General features: G+C 40.6%; 1 protein-coding gene across 1 annotated transcript in view; it reads right to left on the minus strand.

The window, feature by feature from the left end:
• The window catches only part of REEP3 (receptor accessory protein 3), a 37541-nt gene extending 10651 nt beyond the window's left edge, over positions 1-26890 (minus strand). Inside the window, exons 1-5 of the mRNA XM_071438582.1 lie at positions 26616-26890; positions 10468-10540; positions 6796-6872; positions 6184-6304; positions 4150-4263 (exon numbers count right to left, since the gene is read on the minus strand). Coding sequence (XP_071294683.1) covers positions 4150-4263; positions 6184-6304; positions 6796-6872; positions 10468-10540; positions 26616-26875 — 645 coding nt within the window. The 5' untranslated portion in view covers positions 26876-26890. The remainder of the gene's footprint in view (positions 1-4149; positions 4264-6183; positions 6305-6795; positions 6873-10467; positions 10541-26615) is intronic.
• Positions 26891-27483: the final 593 nt, after the last annotated feature.

The following is a 27483-nucleotide window of genomic DNA, read 5'->3' on the forward strand; positions in this document are numbered from 1 at the left end:
TTCTATGTAGGTAAACACTGAAGAGAGATGAACTGTGAAGTCTCTGTGCAGTCTTAAACAAAACGCAAGTCTTAAAGAATTGTTTTTCTTCATTAGTCAATAGCATTCCTAAAATATACTGTTTTTGGAGTCCACATTCATTAGCAGTGACCAATGTCAAACACCAACTCAAGTTGTAATATGTTTCTAAATCAATTCTTTGAAATAAACATAGCCCATTTAAGAGTCTCCTTTCAAGACTACTCAGGCCCTAGTAAGCTATTAGCATGCAGCCTCATCAGCTGACCCTCATATATGAAATGCCATTTTCTATTCTGTTATGGAGCATGTACTTTTCTGGAAGTTGCTGTAAACAAACCCCACATTGTGTGCCCCAGGGACTCTCTGTGTTCAATGGCACTTGCAGCCCTCAGGGGGCAGGATCACTGACTGGAGCTGCCTGCCTGCCTTCCTTGGACACGTTCCCAATGCGCTGGGCAGCGTGCAGCACCCACATTCTCAGCTGCTCTCTCCCTGATCCCATCCAAGCTGACAGGGAATGACTCCTGTTCCCTCTCAGCCTGCCCAGGGACTGCTGTCCTGTGAATGACCCCTGCAGCATGCCAGGCAGCCCAGCAGGGAGGAGGATGACAGCACTGCTGCTCCCCAGAGTGACATTGGCTGTGTGCCACAGCTGGCTGCAAGACAGCTCCTTCCTCTGCCATGCCCTGAGTGGGGATAAGGGGAAGGATGAGCAAGGCCAGGAGAAGAACACTCCATCAGCAAAAAGGCAGCAGACTCAGGGTGACCAGAAGGCATTCAGAAAATACAGCCCTGTGATGGTGTTCACAGGGGTCTTAGGATGAGGGAGGAGATGAGGATCTGACTCCATGTTCCAGAAGGCTTGATTTATTATTTTATGATATATATTACATTAAAACTATACTAAAAGAATAGAAGAAAGGATTTAATCAGAAGGCTAGCTAAGAACAGAAAAGAATGATAACAAAGGCTTGTGACTGACCAAGACAGTCCAGACAGCTGGGCTGTGATTGGCCATGAATTAAAAACAACCACATGAGCCCAATCCCAGATGCACCTGTTGCATTCCACAGCAGCAGAGAATCATTGTTTACATTTTGTTCCTGAGGCCTCTCAGCTTCTCAGGAGAAAAAATCCTAGCAAAAGGATTTTTCATAAAACATGTCTGTGACACAGCCCTCAAAACATATTATCACCACCAGCAGCACTTGACAAATTAACACTGTTTGTGAGACCTCATGAAGAGGGACAGAATATTTCACAGCTTAAGTAGCAGTCCCCCTGCTCATAGTGATAAAGACACCAGGTTTCACTAGTAGCTCAAGAAATCTGAATTCATGGGTTGCAGAAATTGAAACATAGAGGCAGCCATCATCTCAAAAGACCTGAAAAGCAGGTGCATCAAAGTATGAGATATATCACTGGAACTTCAGTGTTGTGGATATAACTTGCCCAAATCCATAAACTACTGAGCTATTGAGACATCTTGTTTCTAATTCTTTTAGTAATAAAAATTTCCTTCAGTATAAAGAAAAATTAACACAGACTATCTTTCATCTCTAAATCTCCCAAAATCAGGATTTTACAATGATTTGTTTTCTGACATGCTAATTTAACACCATTTATTTTGCTTATGTATGCTATTTAGCAGGTTTTGAAACACTACATTTTATATGAACAGTGGCTAACTACTACCAGCTAAAAATACCAGTATGAGAATGCAAGCTATAAGCCACTACTCCTGCCAAATACATTGAAATTTAACTATAGGGAAGCAGGTTTAAATCAATGTCAAATTTCAGCAGACTGACCTTGCTGGCTGCTCCAACCTTCCTGACAGAGCCAACAAGCCTTTTAATGGTAATCCCCTATTCCTTTGACAACCCTTGAAGAAAATCACTCTCTCCCACATCTGATATTCAAAGTACTTCAGTAAGTTTCCAAGCCATTTTCAACACCCCCCTAAACTAAGCATAAGCAGTTTTCTTGGACACTTTACTGTCTTTTGACATAGGTTTAACCTTGCACACATGTTTAGCCTCTCCCCCTCTCCTAATTTGAGATCTTCTATGTCAGAATAAGCATGTGTGCTCTATTTTAAAAAAATGGTAAAAAAAAAAAATAGTGATGAAAGTGTGCCCTCTTTCCCATCAAGACTGATCCCACTACTACAGTTGTGTTCCTGAAATCCTATAGCATGCTCCACCAGCTCCTGGTGAAGGGATTATCTTTTCACCTGCTGGAGGCAGCAGTCAACTCCTGAAAAACAGGGAACAAAATCAAGAACACATGCATTGTGTCCATTTGCTTGCATGGAGCAGGCACGCTCAGCATTTTGGAATGACAAACCCAAGAGGCTTAACGTGCCAAAATAAAGATTTTTTTCAGTGAGTCTCCTCTTTCATAGTGTTTAAAAATCATGCCTATTTTAGGTCTATGGTATTGTGGTGGTTGTTTTTCTCAAGCATCTGATCTGCACTGAACTAATTCTGTACAAATATTCATGAGCATGTTTAACAAGTTTTAACAAATGGAGCAGGCATCTTGCCAGTCACAGCTGAATAGCAATGAAATCTAAACACAGACATCTCAGAAAAAGTTATTCATTATTTCAGAAGAAAGTGAGAGGAGATACTGGTGTTACTTATTTTACAATATTTGTCACAACCTTAAAATTAACAAGGAAATATCCAACCATAGCCAAACATAAGGAGCACACACAAAGCATAAGGATCCTTACAGGTGCTTATTGTAATAAATTTGTAATACAAAGAATTTGCATTTTAGCAAATAAACTTTTTCTCCCAGTAGAGCACTTTGGGTGTTTGTTTGGTTTATTTGGTTTATTTAAATAACCTATTTTCACTCTGGATACTATCATTCCTTTGGAGGTGCACTCTATTGCATTCTAAATTATTTCATGTCTCAAGGCAATATTAAGAATTTGAATAACAAAAAACCCCTACAGTGATCAAATTTAATCACTTTCTCAGTATTTCAGGCTCATTATGACCATATTTAAAAACAAAAAGTCATAATGCTACCACCTACATGTACCTTTAAAAAGAGAGAAAATGAACAAACAAGATATGCATGACGACTTTTCCAAAGCTTTTGGAGGTAGCATGTGAAGATGTAATTTTTAGGAATGTCTTTTATTTATAATGCAGGAAGTTCACACAGAAGCTCAGACATTTAAGCTAAATGCCAGCTGTACATACTCATCTTTGACAGCCAGGGATCTCTACACTGTCTTCTGTTATCTACTGACAGTGCTCAGGTTTTCAGTGCTGTTACTATGAGCCCAATGGCTCCATTTATTCCCAGGAAGAAATAAATCCTGACTGCCTTAAACCTGTGATTTCACTTGGACACACACCTTTTTATCTTTTTGTTTGTTTGTTTTGGTTTAAATTACTATTGGGTAGGATACACATTGTCTGAAGTGTATTCCTTTCAGTGGTGCACAAATTGCTTAGAATCTGCAATAGAAGCTTGTATTTTGTCTTCCTACACCCAGAGCTCTCTGAAATACTCAAGGTGACAAGTTTTTGTAGGAAGGTAATCTGGGAAAAACAACAGATTACTCCATAATTTCATGGAAAACAATGACAAGGCAAGTGTATGCTAAACACCAATAGGCAGGCATATGCTTAGTATATTAATTTAATAATTCACCCAACAAGTTGCAAGCAGGTTAATTGTGTCAAGAGAATTTTTAACCATGGTAGTAGTCTTTCATGCCTTAATTCATATATGGCATTACCTCAGGTTGATTGGAGAAAAACAGCAGAAAAGCCAGAAATCCTTTCAAAAGTTTGTTTATCAACAAGAAAGTACCACAGAGACAGAAAAGAAATAATGGTCATCTTTATTAAAAGCCTGCACAGAAAAATGAATGGTACCTTTCGAATTAGAGGAAACTGATCTGATCATCCAAGAAATAACTACAAGTCATCTTAAACAAACCAACAAACATGAGGAGGAGAGGGCTGCAAGCCTTGAATTGTGTCCCAGGTTTTCAGTACACTTGCAGAATTTTCCTTTTTATATATGATGATAGATCCCCAGTACAATTGCACTGTTCTACATCAAACCCAAAAGCAATTAATGCAAGCAGAAACTTACCTTCACAGCTGCTGTCACTGCAGCAGTTGCTGCCAAATTCAACCCTTGCCTTCCAAAATTCACCATGGTCTCATAGCCTCTTTCTTTGGCTTGGACTATGTACTCATCAATCTCCTAAAAGAAAAACACATTAAAATTTTAGAAGGCTGTTCATAAGACAGCAAAATTACTCCACAGTATTATTTTTCTATCAGTAAAGGAAGAGAGAAGAAATATTTAAGAAAATATTTAATGGGATATATCTTTGTATTCAGATGTTTCCTTCATTACAATTCTCTCATTTAAAAAAAGGACTATGTGGTCAAACAAGAAGACAAAGTAGATCACTTTTGAACTCTCAAACATTGCAACAAGTTCCTAACAGACAGTAAGCTTAACTTGTTGGACAGAAGCTTTTCGAGAAATATCATCTAACACGAGCTCCCTGGAAAAATAGAGCTGACTTACAAAGAGCTTCCAAAGCCACAGCTTTGAAATAGTTAAGTACCAAGGACAACACAGGCATGGCATTTATCTGGAGCTGTGGTGAATGCCTGGAGTTGAAGATCAAAGTCTGCAAGGTACTTCCCAACAGCTTGGAGACTACAGGCAAGTATCCCTTCACCTTACAAAGTTGCAAATTGTTCCTAGCAGAACCTTCAGAAGGTCAAGATGACCTTACTGTTCCTATCAGTGGCGATCTTTTCAGCTACTTGCTTTGCCTCAAAGGCCAAGTCTAGCTTTATGAACTGACCTTTAGAAATGCTATTTTCTGTAGTGGGAGGTTTCTCAGTGCTTGCCTTCACACCTTGCTAATTGCTCTTTCCACACATCCAAACAGGATGCTGAAAAAGAGCTAAGCAGAGCTGTGTCCCTGTCATACATGGACTAAAGCTAACCATCTTTGAGCTATTTTGATGTTGGATATTTACTGTTGCAGACTGGTCTACCCTTAAAACTCAGTAACAAGTCTCTCCTCTTATCTTGTCAGTTTGCAAACCAAAAAAAGTCAATGTCAATCATCCTGAGAAGTGTTATTACTAGTTTACACTAGGAAAAAATGTTAACATCAACAGCTTTTAGTAAAGCTGTGTTGATGTTTCTGTGCAGAGAGTACTGTACACGTGCTTGCAGGACTACTGCAAGCATGGCTACTTTTACACGGGGCACCAGCTGTGGGGGTATTAGCTGTTGGCCTTTTTGGGTTTGGATTGAAGGTACTTGGGATATTAATTTGTGTTTGGACCTAGTGTTTATTATTTCTTATTAGTAAAACAGTTTCATTATTGTGACTTTGGCAGCTTTGCATCAAAAGGCACAAAATGATTAACAATTTTTTGTTACAAGGTCCTTTAAGACTAAACAAAATAATTAAGAATTGACACTTAGATTATTTTCTCTTTTAACTCAGGAACTGATCCTAAAGAGCTGCAATGCAGATTTTGCCTAAGTCCAAAATGCTACTCAAACCTATGAAGAGAAGCAAAAAGAAGCATGAAGAAGAAACCCAGAATGACACCTTGTGCCTTCCATCTTGCTCCCATCTACAACATACTAAAAATCCCCAAACCTAAATTTCTCAGCCAGTGACACACCTACACTACTTTCTATAATCTATTGCACACTTTTGTGGGTTCCAGTCTATCTTGAAAGTCTGGGAAACTTTCTCCATGAGTGAGGGTCAAAGTCAGTGCTCCCCTGGGGATCAGGGCACCCCAGAGCAGATAAAGAAACATTCCTGGTGCCCTGGGTTTCCACACAGAAAGTCAAGCTGCATCACTACCACCCCACTGGGCTCCTGAGAGTGCCTCAAGCAGAGCAGGGAACACCAAACTCTCAGAGCAAAAGGAAACAGGACCTTGTGTGCTCAAGCAAGAGAAACAGCAGCACAGCCATGGACAGTCATGTGCACTTGCCTCTGCTAGTCCAAATACATGCTGCCAGGCAAGACACTAACAAGCTGCTCTGCTTTTATAGTCTATCTAGCAACAGCTTTTATTTCAGCATATGGTGTTTCCATATTAGGCATTAAAAATCTGAGAAGTAATTTCTTACCCTTTCTTTAGAAGAAAGCAGTGGGTGGAGGAATTTTCTGTAGATTAAACTTGCCCCTCTAGTATATGGGGAAAGGAGCCAGATGACAAAAGCTATCTTCAGTTCATAGTACAGTGGAAACCTACAGACAAGTTAAAGGTTGCACAAAATCAACAACTGCAGTAAGAAAATGCACAGTAATTAATCATTATGAAGAGATATTTCAAAAAACCACAATTATATTAGCAGATAGGATTCTTCAAATACAAGAAGTTACACTAGACAAAAATTAAATGAGTTATCGATTTATGGACTGTCATTTAAGAAATGACAACAGACAATATACTTGCTTTTCATTTTACATTCCTGCACAGAGAAATTCTAGGCCACCCTTGTAAGAGTTCCATTCCCCTGTTCAGTTTCTACAGTGAAGCTGGAAATGTTACAGTCCCTAATTCAGGTGACAGAGTACAGCAAACTCAAAAGCAGATGCAGTTCATCTATGCACCAAGATATTTTCCTGTAAAAAGGGCTATTCAACAAGCACAACTTTACACAAAATAAATCAGTACAAATCAAAAAACATCAGAAACAAACAGTTTCCTCCAGAGTTCATAAAAGGCAGGTTCTTACCAAGAGACTGTTAGGTCAGTTATTGTTTCAGTCACTGTATAAAGAGCAAACACAATCCAGTACATCATCCAGCGAACCTGGAAATGAAAATACCATCTTCACTAAGAGCTGGGATTTCACCTTTCCACATAATACACTGGGCACTGTACAGTGTGTTCAGAGCTGTCAAAGCAAGACATTCAATAGTAGTTTGTTTTCTAACAGTTGACTCACTCATTTTTCTGGAGCATTTGCTCAAATTTGGTTGCCTAAGATGATTACATCTTTCAGTACAAATACTACAGAAATAGTTCCCATGCATTTATCTTCCCTAAGCTATCAGATGCCAAATGCAATGCATTTTCAAAATGGGTCACTGCAAACCACCACTGGTTATTTGTACAAACTGAACATTCACATGTTCTTTAAATTCCTAGAAAAAAAACAAACCCTGCAACAACACAAAACCATTTAAAAACAAACAAAAACCCAAACAAACCAAACCAGCAAAGAATAAAACAAAACCACCACAACTGTTAGAGACTAGTTTGAGCCCTAAATTCATGATGCTCTCTTTCAAAGGGAGAATATATATACACACACCTTCCCACAGAGGATGTGGCTCAGATTTAATCTTCACTTTTAAAACAATCTTTTTTGAAGTGGAATTAAATACCTACTCAAAACCTAATGATACATTGCTGCCTATTTCATGGATGTGCATTATAGTTTAAAACCACTTCCTCTGTCAGAACCTGAGACTCATTTATCTTAAATGCTTTTCAGTGTTTCAGTTTGAAAAGAAACTCAGTCATGTGATAACATTCTTCACTTCAGTCTCTCAGAGGATTTAGATATTTTAGGCTTGAATAAACGAAGACAAATGTACACAGCAGCTGAAGTCACTGCTGACAGGCCATGTGACATTTAGACTGGTGACCCTTCCATGAACCTGACTCAACACCTGAATGAAAACAAAATTAAATCCAACCTTGCCCCATCAGCTTAAGCATAATGCAATGCAATTTTTAAGATGCCATGCACGACTGTATTTTTGCCCAAAATGATTCATCCAGGCTGTACTTTCTTTAATCAACACCTATTTACCCAATCAACAACAACAGTGGAAGTGGAATTTCTCCTGGGCTGCTGGGAACAGTAAAAAAGGCCCTGCAGAAGGGCACATGAGATGTGCCAGGAGGCCTGCTGAGGAGTGGGCAAAGATTCTATAAAACACAAACCATATTCTAGTACAATTAATGCAGTAAGTACCAAAGTATCCTTGACAAATGAACCTGAGCGACTTAAAGGGGTTTTCATACCAGGAAAAAGGAAAAAAAGGACATGAAAAATGGAAGGTCAGATTTCACACTACCCAAAACACTGTCATCTACTTCAAGTAACAGAAGCTTTGACTGAGTTTTATTTTTCATGTTAAAAGAGTGATTACACATTTGTTTCATTGAGGGCTTTTTTTCCTAGCATCCAAGTGTTAAGCTCATCTTTGTTGGCTCTGTCTGAAACTCTGAAACACATTCTTTCAGGTCAGGATTTTGAAGCCAGGATTTAAAAGACTGGTCTGTTCAGACTTACAAACCACATTTCAGATGCTGATTTCAAGTACTTTGTTGCAACACAGTGAAAAAAGTCTCAAATATCTTAGTCAACTCCATTAAACCAGGGTAATTACAAGAACAAATAAATCTCCTCAAAGGCACAGATTCTCATTTTTAGCACTGAATTCCATAAGTCTTTTAAATTACCATAGTCAGCTCAACACTTTTCCACCAGAAATAATCTTTGACCAATTTGCTGCATCATGACCTACACAACAAGTCAGAATGTCTATTCTTTTTGTTTGGTTGGTTTTTAGTGGTGGAAGTAGTGGCTGAGTAAAATATTTCACTGTTCAAAAGCTCAAAGTACAGCAACACAGATGGCTCCTGAGCCACACAAAACCCTGGAAAGGAAGTTGTGCTTGGGCAAACCTGTGCCATTTGGAAAGCTGCATTTAAATCTAAACCCTTTACTGAGAAAGACAATGACCCAGCTGGGAAAATGACAGCCATGGATCATCCCTAAGACCTATCAGGACAGTCAGCCCAAGCAGCAATGGAGTGATAATTCATTGATGAATCACTGTCATGCCCTGCTAATGAAAACGTCACTGGGATGGTTCTTATTCATCTTGGTCCCATGAATATTTTCTATGTGACTTTAAGTTCTGGGACTGGTCAAAGACCACAGGTTCACACTAAAAGAACTGAAAAAAATGTAACTCCAGGCCCTGTTAGCAGGCATCCTGTGTAAGGATGCCCAAGAAAGACAGGTCATGGCTAACTGGACAATTGAGGTGAGAAAAATATCTCAGCATTCTAAAATATTGCTTCTCTTTTTCTAGAAAACATAGTGCAAGAGGCAATGGTAACCTCCTAAAGTGATTTCCTGTATTTTGGTTGGAAACTGCTATGCCCTACTTAGTCTGTGCATCAGTTTTGAAGGAGCAGGGAGGAAAAGCAGATTATAAATTCTTTGCATTATAGACTTCCCTGACAGAGTAATATGAGCATGAGACACAGAAAATTCTCCTCTTAGTTTTGGTGATTTTTTTCTCCCATGAGCTCAACTCTGGCAGGCACCAGCTCTATCTCACAAATAAGCTCCAATCAGCTTGTACACAGAAATCAGAAGTACAAATATGATGTCCTTTGAGGCCTTGATAGGGTGATGAGGCTAAATTAAGACATTCAAGGGGAGGAACAACAGTTACCAGTTTACAACTACAACCAGGTACAAAGTGGAGACATGACACATCAGACAAGAGCCTTGGGTCACATCTAACTATCACATCTTAACTGTGCTGAGTTCAGAGCAGCTGCTGGCCCTGACCCCACCCTGAGCCAGGCAGCCAAGTTAAGGCCAGGATTCAGGACAGGTTACTCGCTGAAATCAAGCCAGGCTGTCTCTTAAAACAGGGAAGTAGCACAGTGACTAAAGCTCCTTGTGACTGCAACTGGTTAACATTCTCATGATTATCTCATTGCTCACACTGACAAGTCAATAATTTAATAGCTTAATTAAAAACTGAAGTAACTATAATTGTGTTTTTTCTCAATCTTTCATGTCTGTTCTGCTTCTTTTCTCCACACGACCTTAACCAAATCTTTTCCTTCCTTGGTTACATTTTTCTCCTCTTTTAGGAAAAATAGATTAACAAGAACTAACCTTTTTTTAGGTAGATTCTGAGTCCCCTATTGAGCTCCATACAATGATATTAAGCTGCTGCTGCTCTTCTGGAGGTCACTGTGAATCAGTTTGTCAATACTTACACTTGAGGTGTTAGCAGAACTAGGAAACTTTCATTCTACCCCCTGTCTAAAAGTGCATTATTTCTTGTACTTTGCTGAAATGGAACCAAGACTTTAAGGTTTACATTAAAAATACTCTTTTAAAAAAATCTACATACAGCATAGTGTGTTGAACATGTTTCAGCATAAAACTATGTAAAGTATGAGATACCTTAACTTTAGCTCTGCAAACAAAATCAGAGCATTACCACTAGGGTCACACAAGTGTTGTATCTAACTGTAAGACAGTCAATTCAGGCTTTCACATGATTTATTACACAATGAAAATGTCACATCTCTATCAGCAGAGGTGTGTAATTAAACAATTAAAAGGAATGAGACTTACATATTCCTTCACATTTTTTGTCTTCACAGCTTTGTATGAGTAGTATGCAGGGTACAGCATCCCAAACACCAGCCTATTGGAAAACAGAAAGAGCCTTCAGGATCTGTTACACACTATATGACAAAACAGTGACAATACATCATCAGAACAATGCAGCCAACTTCACAGAAAAAATCCTGTTCTCTAGCATTAAAAAAAAATGAAATAAAAAATATCAGTGTTAAATGTTCCTTGGAGGAAGTTTCATGATAGGCAAAACTAGAACAACATGAACAGAAAAGGGTGTATGCCCTAAAGACAACAAACTGTTTTGTAAGACTGTTTCTAATAGATAATGTAAAACCAGTTGTTCTGGCTCTTTTACAAGTAGAACCAGTCCTGCAGCCTGTCCACACCAGAAGACAGTGCTGGCAGTGCTAGCACACTTGAAAAGCCTCTGAACCCATCAGTAGTTAATCACAATCATCTACTTTTATCAGATTATCAGAAGTTTCCTTCCAAAAGAATTTTAAGACAACACTAACTTAAACATTTCATCTCCTTTTGCTAGAACTCTGCAACAGCAATACTTAGAAATGGAGGAAAGTGGGAATTAATTGATTTGATTTTTGTCCCTATGGAAAACTCTGCTCAGTAACACACCAGCTCTAACGTCTCTCACCTTCCCTTGCTCTGGCTGAAATTCTAACTATTAAGTACCAGAGATAAGAAAAGCATTTGTTCATCCTTTAACCCATAAAATAGACTTTATAAGGGTGGAAATGATTTGTTCAAAGAGAAGATACAGAAGAGGTTCCTGAGCATCATAACCACCAACTGTCTGACATGCTAATAACCCCATCAGTTACTGGTCATCTGTGCACCTCTCCATAATGCTAAAAACAGCACTCCCAAGTTATTTAAATAACTATTAGTAGCCTGCTCATCTAAGTGTCTTGCAATAAAGCACACAAAAGGGAAAGAGCTTGAGTCTTGCACTTTACAGGTTTTTCAGCTACACTTTTCCACTCACTCTACTGTCAGGTAGCATCACTTCTAGAAAGAAAAAACAATGTATTTTTAAATTTAAACAGCAATTTATCCTCTGAATCTATCACTCTTGAACTGCTATAAACATGAACAGGGACAAAACAGAATTTTAAGAACGCTTCTTCAGAAACAACTGATCTTAAGCAGAAATCTTACCACAGCAAGACTATCATAAAACTAAAGATGACCTCAAGTTAAGTAAGACCACTATCATAAGAAAAACAATAAAGGTCGCTAGTTTTTCCCATCTAGAAAAATCTTTTACTCAATACTAGCCAAATCAGGAGTTTAAAAAATACCTATTTGAGTAACCACTTTTTCTTTTAAAGATTTTTTCTGAAAATCACTTTAAAACAGAGTGCAGCAGCTAACACCACAATATATCATTATTATATTATTCTAAAATATTATTACTATTTTATTATATATACACCAATATATAATAATTTAGTTATGTTTTCAATGCTGCTGTAAAATGGAAGCGTTAGGAAAACTTCTGTTTGTTCACTAGAAGTGGGTAGATAGGATTAAAACAAACCATCAGCACATTTCATCAGTAATAATAGGAACCAGTACCATAAAGTTTTTATCTCTTTACTGCCAGAGCTGACATTGAAAGTGTGGCATGATGCTGCTGCCAACTCTGGCACCATCTTCTGCACACAGGCAGACTCCTCTGACTGGAGGCTGACTTTAGTTAAACCTACCAGGCAATTTTACAGGCCAAAAGCCAACTTGCCAACAGTGAGTGTAGCTGAAGTAAATTCCCTTTTTCCTTGCATCTATGCATGCTGGATCAGTACAGTGGCAAAAGAGATCACTGCAGCTGAGTGAGGCACAAACAGCCAGAGCCTGGGCACACAGATGGCTACCAAAGCCCCACAGGTTCTGGTCCTTCTCCTCTCTGGATCCACACCTCCCAAGAGCTCAAAGCTGTCAGCAACACCTACTGCTGCACATTAGAAGCCCATCCATCCTCTGAAATTTCTACAAAAACCATACAACTACTTCAAGGATGTTCCCAATTATTCTATGGCTTTTCACATTTAAAAGCTCAAGTGGTATTTTTCCAAGTGTGGTTTGTATTTCACACTGAGCATCAGCACACTGCACCAATGGAGCAGACAAAAACAAAGGCAGTTTGCACAGATGGAAACAGATTTCAGCTGAGTGTGACGTCATTTACTTTATATTATGAGTAGATACATGGATAATCCTGCTTACCAATGTAATTTCACTGCCAGTTGGAAGCCCAGCTATTGCAGGTTTTTAGCTGGACTCAGTAGCTGCCATAGCATTCCATTTTTGGTACAGTCACCTCCTCTACAGACACTTTGCTCATGTAAAGAGAAATGTTTCTCAAATATATTAGGAGATTAAAATTTAAAAAAAAAGTATCAAAGAGCCTTTAAACCTGAATAAAACAGTGAATTTGCATATCCATATAGCTGTATTTTTAACAAACCCAACCTACTGCCTTTATTACCACATAATCTATGGTCTTACAGTTTTAATAGCTTTAAAGTGAATAATTGCTGAAAGGCTCATTTATGAAGCAAAGCAACAGAGCTTGCATCTGACAGACAACTGAAACATCAGTCATCTGTACACGTGTTACTCTGGCACTGAACATATTTCACATGGATAGTAAACAACTTTAAAGCCACAGTTAAAAAAAATTAAAAATAAAAGAAACTAAGACACAAATAAAAGCCACTCCATCACTCAAAAGCACTACTTGCAGCCAGACTCCCCAAACACTGAGTCATTAACATGAACAACAATGCATTTAAGGGTTCAGTCTGTTCACATTGCCCAAGTATTGCCCAAAGCATGAAATAGTGTTTGGCACTTTATTCTTTCATTCCTCCAAATGCAAGAAGGGAACACTCTCTGCTCCTTATCTAACAGTTAAAGCAATCCAGGAAACTCTTTTAGTAAGAGATGCTTTGGAGACAGCCCCATTCACTAAACTCCTTTTCCTTAAGAATTTTGTAATAGAGATGACACCCATTGGTCCAATCCAAGGCTGAGGAACTCCACAGATCAATACAGAGCCAGACACTGTGTGCATCCCCAGCAGGAATATGTACCTACACCCTTGAGTGGCAGGCTGCAGAATACAAGAATCCTCCGTGCCTCCACAAAACCATTGGCCTCAATATAAAGGCCTGATAAACTGCCTTGCTTGGCTGACCATGCCCAGTTCCCCTGCTCAATACCAAGTGTTTCCCAGTTACACCAGGAGTGGTTTCCACCCCACTCATAAACATACACAAGCTTTTTCTAAGAGCTGCTCAGACAACATGGAAATACCAGAAGTAGTGTAGATGACACTGTACTATCTGTGCAAAAAACCAGGTCTGGTGGTAAAACCATTTCACTTCTGGATGAACTATAATCACTATTCCACATATGGTTAGCAAGTTTAGCCTAAGCAAGATTTCATTTGAAAGGAAGTTTGCTAATGAAAACTAAAGAGCAGAATAAAAATCTAAAGAACAATGCTTGAATCTTTGGCTGGCTGTTCTTGGCAGTAAAAAAGGCAAACAGAGCCATATGCCTCACCAATGGGATTTCAGTCAGCACACACTGGAAAAGCAGAAGCATTTTTGCTTAGACTGTTTACTGCCCATGTACTTCCAAGCCACTCCCATCAAAGATCAGCAGTTTGGACTTTGCTCTCCTTTTGTTTTGGCTACCAAGTGATGAGGCTACAGTTATGGATTAAGTTTTGCCTGCTATGCACCTCTGTGGCACTCTCAAGCTCGAAATAAGGTACAAGGAGTACATGGAAGAATCCTATTCAGGGGAAAAAGCCAAAAACCCTGCATGTGTTGGGTTGACCCAACACCAGGTGCCCACCAAAGCCATTTTGTCAGTCCCCCCCCTCAGCTGGGCAGGGGAGAGAAAATACAACAAAAAGGTCAAAGGCTGTGTGGAGAGGTAAGGACAGAGATCACTCACCAGTTACTGTCATGGGCAGTTGCCAACCCAGTTTGGGTAATTTGATTGTTCATCTATTACCAACAAAATCAGAGTAGGAAAATGAGAAATGAGAGTAGAACCTTGACATACAAACCCAATACACTGCCAAAAAAGCAAGACTCAAATCATGCCTTACCCCTCCCCCTGAGTGTTACAGCCAGGCAGTGACTTCTAGACTAAGCCAGCTACCAGCTATGGTTCACATGTCCAGACAAACAAAAGCTTGCCCTGGCATTTTTGTCCTGAATGTTTACTGTAGTGCTTTCCAGAAACAAAGTCATTGTGTCCAGCACCTGACAGAATTTAGTTCCATTTTGCTATTCAGAGACAATACTAACCACACAATCTACAGTAAAACATTAGTAACTACAAAAAGTACACTTTGACCAAAATGCTAGTCTGCTACAGGGATAGAGCATGAGGATCAGCTCCTGAACCCCTCAAGAAAATGTATCCTACTTTTTTCCCAACCCCCCTGGCTTTGGGCAAGGATCGGGGAAAAGCATGTAAATACCATTAAAAGAACATGTCTGCAACAGTAGTGAACTTGAAATTCAGCAATTCCTTTAGCAGATTGCAGTTACCAAAATGCAGGAATGCAATCAGAAACAGGTCTGTTAAAATCTTCACAGCATTCTTATGACCAGAATATAAAAGCCAGAAAACAAAAATGCCTTAACAGTTAAAGAATATACCCAGAAGCACTGACAGAGCTGAATAAAGCACATTCTTGAACAGAGCAAGGCAGCTATTAACTTTCCAACTTACAAAGCTGGAATTCTCCAAAGCAACTGCCAGATTCTTCCACAGCACAGCATAACCAATAGTAAGGCAATTACTCAAGCAGTCAGAAACCACCCTAGAATTTTAACAGGAAAAGTGACATCCCAACAGATTCCTCCAAAATGTGGGACTTTTCTATGCCAGGAACTTTTATTTCATGGGTCCCAAGTATAACAATTGCAAGCAGTCTGAAAGGAGACAATTAAGCCTTTTTTCCAATGCAGACCTCTAGGCTCCATTACAAGTTCCCTATATGTACTCATGTGTATGGATTAATTATTGATCTAGCCCAAATTATCTGGCACCTTTTGCCAGATAACTCTTGAAGTTATCTCAACGTGGAGATATCCCTGTCTGATCCTTGAAAGAAGTCTAAAAAGAGCACAACAAAAAAAAAAAATTAGAAAAATTCTCTTCTGTAAGGGATGTTCTGCACTGGAGTGTGTGTGCAAGTGCTGATGTACTTATGGGCTCCAACAGCTCTCTCCAGACTCCTCCCATGGCAGTCTGGAACAAAGGACAGCTAAAAAACCACTCCTGAAGCAAAATCCAGGCTACCCTCTCTAATGAGTCAGCCTGGAAACTCTTTCACGTGGTCAAGTTGCATCAGTGTTTTAACACAGTCCTCCCAGCCATCCTTCTCACAAGCTGACAGGGCATTGCTGGTACACCAAACCTCTGAATCAACTCACCTCCTGCTCACATACAGATCCTGTACAGCACAGCAGTACTTGGGGAGAAGCTATTTGCATGTCATTCTAACTCAAACAATCTGCACCTGTGCCTGGAGATAGTGCCCAAAACCTGTGTCCACAACTGAGCAGTGTTTCTTGTGCTGCTGGATAGCCTAGGTAGATTTTGACAGAAGGGCCTAGGTCTGGAGATACCATCACCATGCCATAAAAAAAACCAACAGAAAACCCCAAACATAAATCCTGCTCAAAACACAGTCAAAAGGCTGAACAAACCCAGTTGGACAGAAAATTCCAAAAAGCTAATACTGGAAGGCAAATAAAAAATTGTTATAAAACCCTGAGTCACTTGACTGCATGCTGACCTATTCACCTGGTGCTTAATGGTCCATGTTTGACTCGTGCTGTAAGAGCGTCCTGCCCATCCCAGCACTCCTTCCTGTTTACAGCCTTCCAGGGCTCTCAGGTGAGCTCACACCTTCCAAGCACTCACACCAGGAACTGCAACCACACCATCTGCAGCACCTCCTCGAGATAAAGAGCCAACTCTGAATGCCTTCAAACACAGAACAACCCTTGGAAGAGAACTCCATTCTCCCACCTAGCTCTCACCTCAAACTCAATAGCAAAATTTCATCCCTACTGAAGAAGCATTCATTTTCAAAGCTGCTCACACTCACTTAAATCTCAAGTAAGTTCTTTTCCCTTCAAACACATGAAACCATCTCTGATTTCTGTTGCTAGACTTCTTACTACTGGAAGCAAACTATTTGTGGCCCCTTGTCAGCCAGATGTGGTATCAGGCAGGAGCACAACTGAACACTGAGAAATAGCCAACAACAAATAACAATTGCAGGGACTTCCCAGACAGCTCTTAGGACGGCCTTGCACATGACTTTGATCAAAGAAAAAGATGTGTCCTTGTACTCAACTGTGCTTTTCTTCTAATGATCAGCAAGGACTGACAGCTGGATTAAGGATGTCAGAAGAAAAACTGACTGATTTGCTGTTTTTCATTTTTTAAACAACATCAAACCAAGCCCAGTTTTCAGGAGATAATTTCTATTTTCATTTAGTACATGCATGAATAAACTTATTTCATAAAGCAGGTGAACAAGAAAAAAAATTGTAGTCTTAATTGTACGTTTAAAGATGAAAGCTGATACCTACATGCATGTTCAAAGCAACTGTCACATTAAGAGTTTACATAATAAAGGTAACTGACAGATGACAGAGAAACACACTTATGAGCTTCCTTGCTTTGGAAAAAGTTCTTTACACTCACTGCTCTTGGAGGTACTACAACCTACACATGCAGTTTTCATGAGCAACATGATCCTCTCCATTTAGGAGGCTTCTGAGAGCTGCTAAAAGACATGGGTAATTTAATGCAGATGATGTGCTGAACAAGATTAACAGGAACATTACAGATCTAGCATGAGATGTTTCATTTTGTTATGAGGTTTAAAGTTACAAATACACTTGGTAGTTTCTTGGCTTCCCTAAATTTAATTTTAAAAATTACCAGCTCTCTTATTTATACTACTTTGTTTTGTGCCTAGTGTCTTGAAAATTATGTTGGAAGCTTCTACAAATTTTTAGGTCTTTATTTCTGTGTAAGAACATGACATCCTTCATACCAAGGAGAAGAATCCAGAAGACACCTTAGAACACCTGCCATTGCAATCTATATGGTATATTGGAAAATTGTTCCTTACAGTAACTTCAGTAACTTGTGTCAAGCCAGCAGCCACTTCTCAAAGGTTTCTCTGCTCTGTGCCACAGCAAAGTTTGAAACAAGGAAAGTTAGATGGGTGTTTGGAGAACCAAAGCTAGCATGAAGAAAACAAAGCATAGACTCATCTTGGCACTGCCAAGTCCTGCACATTTTTAAACATGTTTAACAGTCTTAAAGCTTCAGCTCCTGGAAACCTCAGAGGTCTCAGTCCTGGTGGAATAACCAGGTAGCAGATTTGCATACAAAGATAATATTTTATCCAGCACAAAATTGGAATAGGAGCAGTAATGCAGCACAGCTGAAGAGCAGCAATACTAGTTAAGTGACAGAAGTTCTGCAGGTGACAGAAAACAAAAAGAAACCTTGCCAAAAACACATGGACACCACATCCCTAGAATAAAAGTCAAAAAAGCCCAGCAGAATACATTCTCATTACAGCAACTGTACTTCAGGTTTAAAGCAGCCTCACTCATTTAAGGTATGCAAGTCCCAAGACAAGATAACTCAGTGTTGTAAGTGGCAGTAATCTCTTTCACTGCTGTGGGAAGAAAAGAAAATGTGGTTGCCTGAAAGGATCCAAGGCCAGCTTTTTAATTAGTCAAGTTAATTTGGGCACATTTACTCTGAGTTATATTACCTTCAATCAAGCTGTAGAAATCACAATGGGAAGCCCACATACAAACACACACTGTTTTTCAAATCTGAAGCTTTATTCAGCTTTGACAAGTGGCTTCACTGCTCCAATGGAGTTCCTCTTGCAGGCTTGGCCATCACTTATGGCCTAGGCTTATTCCCTCTAACACCTCCAAATGCCATAGTCAAAAAATGGATTTCCACTTGGATTCTTACCTTTTCAGCTTTGGTTTTCACCCTATATCAAGTCTGACAGTGACTTGAGCTAATTTCACAAGTTAAAATCCACAGTTATTGTTCGCTGCTCTAGGAGTATCTTTATTTTTTGAAATATTAATCAACATCAAAATAACTGGCTATAGGAAACTAGCATTTAAAATAGGAGTGGCTCCAAATAAAAGTTGTTTCTGCTTATTCCAAGGGAAACCACATTTCATTTTTGAACCGTCTGTAATGGTAAGGCAAACCACACTGCATGTAACCACCCATTCATATGGGTTGGATTAAAAAAAGAAAAAGTCCATGCTGCTATAGGTCACACTATGTGGAATATTAATGTGTCTGGGTGGCTCCAGAGAGAAAAGTGAAGTTCATAACCCAAAGGCTCAGAAAGGTCCTACTTAATCATTACACACATTCTTGAACCCAAAGGTGTCATCAGAGACCAGCCTCAATGTCCTGCCTCTCCCAAAAAATGCTACAGAAACACCACAAATGAGCAAAGGGGTAAGTGGAACCATGTAACACCAACCCTTCAAGCAAAAGTAAGCATGTCCTATCTCTACCCCAGACAGCTGGTGCTTTTGTTTTTAATCATCCAAAGTTACACACATTTTTATTTTTTGCTCTAAGGTCCTTGATTTTCAAACAATCCTGTTAATCTTATGACCCAGCAATGTACTTCTGAAGCCTCTTAGAGCATTCAAAGAACAAACCTTTCCATTGTACACAGGAAAAGGTTTCTATGAACTTTGTCTTTGGCAGATGCTGTTGAGGCAGCATCTGGACTTGCCATTCCCAAGTAATGTGTTTCCTCAATTATACCTGGTAGAGAGAACTCTGAAGATTCTGTTAGACACCGAGCTCAGGCTGACAAGCAGAACCTCTACCAACCTTATTTATGCAGTTCTATTAGTAACAAAAACACAGTGCTAAAAGATCTTAATTTCCTCCCTTTTGAACCCAAATAATTTGAGGTTTGTTTAGACTCATGCATTAATTGGTTTGAGGGTTAGGTTGGGGAGTTTGCTCTCAAAAACAAATAAAACACACTATGCTGATTAACAAAAATAATTTTCTGAGAGAATTCTTTTAATACAATTATGTTTCACTGGTTATATGTAAATGGGCTAAGAAACCAGAAGACACAAAAGAAATGTGTGCCTTTTCAGAAATGTTATTTCCCAAATGCAAATGTAAGATAATTTGCCCAATTCACATTATCCTCTTTAGACAAATGTAAATTGCATTTTGTCTCAACCATTCAAGGGTAACTTTTAGACAAGAAAAACTAGCCCTTAAAGTTCTATAAGTAGAATAGTGAAACCAACACTGTTTACATTGCAACTACAGCAAATTAATGACTGCCAAAGCAGCCATGTAAAAGATATATTTTATGTTTCTGTGGATACAGTGTCTTCCAAGTGAACCATAAGCTGTTCACTGCTGAAAATTTTGAATAGGTCAGCTCCTAAACCATTCTCATACTAAATACACTGCAACTGAGTAATCCTATACATGCTTTTAGGCATCTATAAAGGCAATGAAGCATTCTAGAACAAAACCCTAATCTGTGGGGGGAAGATTAGCAGACAGAAGTGAATAATGACAGCACAAAGCCAAGTAATAATTCTTTGGGGGTTTTATATTAGTTTAAGGTGATGTTACCATACTCAAAAACTAATCAGGATATCTTTAAGCTAGTGACCATCTTCCTGACTCTCCTTTCCATAGTTGTGATCAATGAGTTCCAAAACAGGGTGGGGGCAGGAAATAACAAAACCAGACAGTGCTAGGAAGGCACAAGCACAAACTGTTTTCTGATTTTCCCGTTTGAGCACTGGAAGTTCCAACAGCTTTAACACAAAAAAGTACAGCATTATGTCAGGCTTCTCATATCAGGAAAAATTCTGCTTGGGAAATCCTTGCACTTAAAGCCAGGTTGCAGGCTTTTGAAACAAACTGCACCTAGTTTTCAACATCAAACACAAGTTCCAACTGTCTTTGGGATGCATGAGTAATGTTCCAAAGATGATAAACACAGAGCAAACATTCATCTAGTTAAACCCACCTCCGTGTTGTTGCTTGCAGACTGCTAGGAAACACAAGAGAAACAGAAGTAACACCCTATTATTTTGTCAGTGATAAACTGAGCAGCAAAGCAACAGAGATGGCTGACAAGAAGCTCAGTGCAGAGACAGCCTCTGTGGGGTGTTTTATTTCCCTCACATAAAAACCACCTTGTCAGATTGGTTGTTCTGTGCCACTGAGGCCAGTCATGTTTGAAGTCATACTGGTCAGCAAAAAACTTGCAATCACCTTTCCTGCCTTGACCCTGCACACCTCATCTCATCTGTCCTGGAGTAAACTGTTATGATCTAGTCTGGCAGGTCCTGCCAACAGAGGGATTGCACTGTTGGCAGATGTAATATTTTCTTCTGTATAAACCTAGCACTTGCACAGGTTTCAAAATTTTGCAATTTCAAAAGCAGAATAAAAAGGACCTAAAAAAAGCTCAGAGAAAGCTCCTTTGCACATGGAACACTGGAACAGAGGACTTTGCTAGACATGTTTTTACACACATTTTGAAGATGATTTCTATCAAAGATGAAAATTATTGAGTCAAAGCAACGTTTTCTTTTAAAAATCCGAATTTGGCTCAGGATCTTCCTCAGCCTTACACAAGCACATAGGGAGCTGCCTCTATGTACAAACCCAGGAAAGACAAGACATTCTGTCCAGGCTGCAGAAGTGCTCAATAGCCTACAACGTGCTGGCTCTAAGCAGACATTGCTTTGTGGAACACTGCAAGAGGGGAGGTTGTTTGTTTTCATTAGAAACATCCTTTTGTGCCAGATCATGCAGTTCTTGGTATTTCTTTATCTCCAAGGCAGAGGACACACATGTGGGGTTCAGCACATTTTGTAACACAGTACATGCCAAGGCCATGGAGTAACAATGTCAGGCTCCACAGGACACCTCTAGACGTGCTCCAGCTGTTTTGAGGAAGCTCCAGTCCAGCTGCCTGCCACAGGCAGCGCACCTGAGCACGCATGCTCTGCACTCCCACCATCCTGTAAACATGGCACAGAAAAGAGCAGCTGGGCTGCAGAGCAAATGTTGATTTAAGGCAAGGTGTGCCAGACAAGCAGTAGGGACACTTCTTTCTTAACAGTTGTCAGAGACAGAAATTTTGCATTGTACTAACTCAAGAGGTGTTTCAAGTCACATACAAGTAAGCAGAAACTTCTCACTGTATATATTAGGATTACCTCACTGAGAAGCTGAACTATTGGAGAGAAGAGTTCTGATGATTTCACTGCTTAAATATGTAAATGATTTTAAACTTTCACACAGTCAGGACAATACACTTAATCCCTAGACTTACATATGCTTACAGATTTCAACCCATGAAAATGAAAACCCTTGAAAAAAAATCTGACACCTTGTTTGATTAGAACAGCTGCACTGTTATTACTGGAACTAGATTCATAAGAAAGAACAAGCAGCAATGTGAAAGCAAAGAATGCAGTTTCAGAGCACACTTTAACCATACCCTAAAGCCTAAAATAATGCTGGTTTTGTCCTGCAATCTTTAATTCTCAACACAGCACTTACCTAGCAACTACACAACAGCAGCGTGAGCTGGTGCAGTGCGTTGCAACTAACAAAAGATTAACTTCTAGCAACACTAATTTTCATTCTAGTTGACAAAACACCATGGTCACAGAGTTTGGATCATGTGGAAAGTGAATGAGGAGAGGATGGAGGACAGGATAGCCCCTCCCAGCAAAGGGGCAGTGAGACCTGTTTAGCATGAAATGCCAAGGATAACTGATACACAGTCACCAATTCATTCCAGTTCTGTGATGAGACAGATATTGCAGCACATCTCACACTATGACAGCAGCTCCTTTTTCCCCACAGGTGCAGCAGCAATTTATAGGCCTTTAAAGTAAACTGTCAGAAATTCAGCATCCAACAGCAGCCAACATCCTTCACACTTCAGCTGCAACCATTGTGCCAGAGAGCAGGCTACAAACAGCCACAGAAACTCTCGCACAAATGGCTCTTCTGCCTTGAAGATCAGGCTATTGAGCCATAGCTATTCCTTTTACACACATGGGGTTACTGTTACCTGATTCCATCCCATGAGCTGGGATTGCTTTAAGACATGTGACAGCATGTTGATTAGCACACAAGAGGGTAAATATTATTGCAGTTTATGCTTTTAAGTTAAAAAAATTGTATTCCAAGAACAAGACACGATCTAGGTTTACAGTCAAAGCATACACAGTTACATAAAACGTGATCCACATGCTAAGCCAGGTATTAGACAACAATTCAATCAACATAGAAGCTATGGCTTCAGCAACCTATTCTCACATATACAGTAATTCTAGGGGCAGCTGGACATCTGGAAATGTCAAACAACAGAAGCAACAAAAGTAGAGTAAGATAATGCCTTAGAAACTACCATTAAAGAAACAGCTCCTATCTGTAAAGCAGGAAAAGCTGAAAGAGACTAATAGTACTACCTAGCTTCAGGTCACCTCCTGTGTCCCCCAGGCAGTCTTTGTCCAGCTTAAAGCCTTTATTTATAATCTAATATCAGATTCAAGGAATTTTTGCAAGGCTCTCAACTTGGGGTGGGGAAGACAGACATGACAAACACAAGCAAAAAGAAAGCTACTACTAGTACCCAAATCCATCCTTCTGTGGAGCACTGCAACTTTTCCTTCCAGCATTCATGGATGGTGACCGACTTAACTGGAAACAAACCACGTACTTAAACATGAAGGGAGAGAGCATGCTGCAAAGCAACACAGATGGGGGAACTTTCATTTATAAGTGAGGAGGGAAAAAAGTTAACAGATTACAGCAGACAGTCTGCTTTAACAGATTGCAAGAACAAAATGGCCATCTACTTGGTATTTAGGATGCTTTCACATCTCTGCTTGGCACAAGAGGATGGTCTGATCTCATCCATACCAGGCTGTGACTGACAAGTATTCAGTGTGTTTACTATTAAATACTGTCTCAGCAACTGATGTGTACACAATCACTCAGACCTTACAAATGAGAAGAATGAGCAATGCAAGTGGATGAAAAGTCAGGCACAAGCTCTATTTGAAGTTAACAAGATGGGCAGTCCCAAATTAAAAAAATTACTTCCACCATCAAAAACTGAGAACAAGATGTTCCACTCCAGCACATTTTCTGAGAGTTTCAATTAAATTATTAATTTTATTGTTGGTTTTATTATGTGAAAAAAAAAGGAAAAATCATGCAGTAAACATTCCAAAAATTGTTGCAACAGCAACAGTGTGTTTTAGAAATAATAATGAGCTATACTTACTACAACAGAACTCAATTGATATAGAACTTGAAAATGGAAAGATATTTTAATTGTGCACTTCAAGTCTTCTGCTTCTTGACATAAAGACATGCAATTAGTACAAGATATTTCATAAGTTTAAATACTTAAGAATAATAGCATTGATAGAGCAAAGGGAAAAGATTTCATTAAAACAAAGTTCTGCTGAAGATTATTATGTGGAACAGTGAATTTGCACCACTCCCTGTTTCCTGTGCATGACTCCTCAAGACAATTCACATGCAATTAAGAATTCAAATTCCCTACTAGCACCATTCCCTAGTTCCTTGAAGCGTTAACCGAAGTATTTTAGAGGAGTTAATGAATTCCAAATTGCCAAGTCTCAAATTGAATCAGGAGGCAGTTTGCTTGGGACACACATGTCAGGACAAGCCCACCACGTCAGAAGTCAGCAGAGGGCACTGCGACACACCTACACATTCATATTTTGCTGCTTTTTTGGCCTGAAACCTAGGAGGTCAGTCAGGAGTGGAGAACTCTGCCACAGACAGACAAACTGCTGCTCCTTTCCATCACCGGTGAAGATGACAGGCTGCTAGGGACTGTCACCACACCAGAATCCAAATGCTACATAACAAAGAGCCTCAGGTCTCCACAGCTACATAGTATTTAAAAATCTGTTTCTTAGGGTTTCTAAGGGAAGGATAGGACACACCTTCCAAACTCCAAGCACACAATTCAGAGACTCAAAGTCACTGAAATAGATACATCTGGGAACAGACCAGAGGAAAACAGATCAAAAAAGGAAGATAATGGACACTGAGAAAACAGGACAAGAACATTCTGAAGACTATTGAAGTTGATGACCTCTCATGTCATACCACATCTACTTCTGTGCTATTTCTCACCTTCTGTTTCCACAAGAATTTTGCTTGATTAGCAAAGTTAAACCATAATCTCAAAGCTGTCCAAGTTCTCATTGAACATTTTCACCTTCCTGAGAAATTGAACACTGGCAAACTATTTAAATCCCACATCTAGGAAACAAGGACACAAGAAAGTGGAAAGGATTTATAAATAATATTTAGGACTCCCTTTTTAGCAAAAATAATTAGGGCACACAGATGAGTGACCAATGGCAACAAGGAAACCAAACTCCACAGAACTGCACAGTACATTATCCTTTACTGCCTTTTGCAATAAATCTGTGGAGAACAGTAGCTGTTCTCTTCATTCCCTGTGCTATTGAGTTAGGCTTATAAAAGACTTGAACTTATGCAAAAACAACCCTTAGGAATTCAGGGGGGGAAAACCCAACCAACTACAGAAGAATCTGGTCATCAGAAATGAAGGTACTCAGCATTGCTGCCATCTCCCTTGAAACCAACACAGTCTAAGTAGTTAAAATAAGAATTCTCTGGTTGGTGCTCTTATGTAACAAAGCAGAAACAGGTTGAGCAGCTCCATCTGATGTACAGAAAGCAGGACTATGCCTCTCGCCTATAGCACCGTGTAAAGCCTATGGGAAGACCACACTGACAAAGTGCAGCAACTGCAATTCCTCCCACAGACTCTCCTCGAAACCTCTGTTGCCCTCTGCCAATTCTGGAACGTGATGTTCTACTCTGCAAGTTGCAATTATGTGACAAGTCTCAGGGACGGCAGGAAGAGGGAGAAGGACTGCTACTTATCTAGGTGGTTCGGCTGCAGCAGGAAAATATACGTGGCAGTATGAGAAAGTATGAGAAAACTCGATAAAGCTTTCAGATGAAATTACACCAGACAGCTTAAGGGGGATATCTGTTACCAACAAAACAGGACAATCCTATTATGCCCTGCTGTGGGTCACACACCCCTGCTACGTACTTTATGCTAATTCGGATGTTTGTTGGACTGCTTTGTGAGCAGATTCACTTCATTTGCCTGGCAAAAACTCACACACAGCAAATCTCAGCTCAAACGACCCAATAAGCACTGGGGACCCCAGAGTCACTATCCTCGCTATCCAGCAAGGAGCATGAGGAAGACTCTGCTACCCAAATATTACTCAGCCTTTATGAGGGACTCTATGACATTCAAATGAACACGGTAACTCATCAGTTTCAGGAAGGAACAGTGCAATGCCTATGGAAAAAATCAGAGGTGTCACTGCAGTTTACTCTTTCTCAAACATAACTTACACAACAGGTAACACGAAGCTTCTCGCCTATGAAAGTTTGTCTCTTTGGTTTTCAAAAACTCGAGTTTATGCAGGGCAGTACACAACAACACTGCCCATCTATCTCTTCAGCTGATAAGCTACACTCAGCACAGACCGCCATCTCACACTCGCAAGCATTCTTCTAGTCCTCTCAACTCTGCTAGAAGTTAAAAAGGAAAAGTTACGAGATTTTATAGGTTACTTTGGATCAATTTACAAGCAACGGTTGCAATTCGTGCGTGCCAGGCACAAGCAGCGCGAGTTGGCTGGCTCCGCAGCCCCGGGGAACGTGCCTTAAGAGCAGGAGACCCACATTACGGGTAACCACAACCCGGTGCAGGTCCTGCGGGAGTTTCTGGGAGCACAAGGACTCTCAGGGACACAGACCCCCAAGGGGAGCGGGGAGCGCACCCGCCTCAGGAGACTGAGGGAAGGAGCAAAGAGACGCAGCCCCCCGCCCGCCGCTCATCGGGACCATGCCTGCCGCGGGTAATAAGCAGCCTCCCGAAGCCCCAGCCCGGCACTCACACGACGGCTCGGGAGATCATCCAGGACACCATCGCGGCGGCGGCAGCGACGCGTCCCTTCAGCCGGCCGGGCCGCAATGGCCGCAGCCCTGCCGCGCCCCGCCCCGCCCGCCCCATTGGCTCCCGGGCTGCGCGCCTGCGCCGTGCGACCGCGCGGGCGGGGCGGGAGCGGAGCGGGGCCCGTGGGGAGAGCTCGGGGCGGCGTGAGGGGATCGGGGCCGGCCGCCTGGGGAAGGTGTCTGCCTGCTCCTGCCTCTTCATCCAGGAGCTGTCTGGGCAGCCATCCTAGACCCCCACACGGATACAGCCTTTGCAAAGCACCTGGAAGAGAGAGGAACAGATAGAAGTCGTTAAGATTGCAGTAAGGCACCTTTCTCCCCTTCTCACCACCCCTATTTGACACACAGCGACCAACTCCAGCAATAAGAGGGGTGGGATGCTCACCACTTGCCTTGGTCTTTGCCCGTGTGCTCGCAATGCTGTAGGATGTTTGGTAAGCCAAAACATCCGTGTGGTTGATTGAAGTCACCTCAGGCTGGCCTGCTGCCCCGGAGCGTGCCGAGGCACCCGTGTGCTGGAGGGGCGGCTAAGGCTGCTGTGGCACCCCGGGACAGCGGTGGAGCCCTGCCGTGAGCACAGCGTGGGGCCAGCCCGCTCCCGGGCTCCTAAGAGAAGGTGCCTCTCCTCTGTGCCTGCTGACAGCACTCAGAAACACAGAGGGTTTAAGGTCACGTCCTTAGATGGGCCACACAGACTGCTACATGCAGTTAATTCAAAACTGCAGATGACCAGGAAGATACACGTGAAGGATTAGTGCTTGTCTGCCTTGTTACTTTTGTTTCTTTCCTTACCCATCTTTTTAACCAGCT

The sequence above is a fragment of the Agelaius tricolor genome, unplaced genomic scaffold, assembly GCF_023055355.1.
Source record: "Agelaius tricolor isolate 1412-34295 unplaced genomic scaffold, bAgeTri1.0.p SCAF_13, whole genome shotgun sequence".
NCBI classification, from domain to species: domain Eukaryota; kingdom Metazoa; phylum Chordata; class Aves; order Passeriformes; family Icteridae; genus Agelaius; species Agelaius tricolor.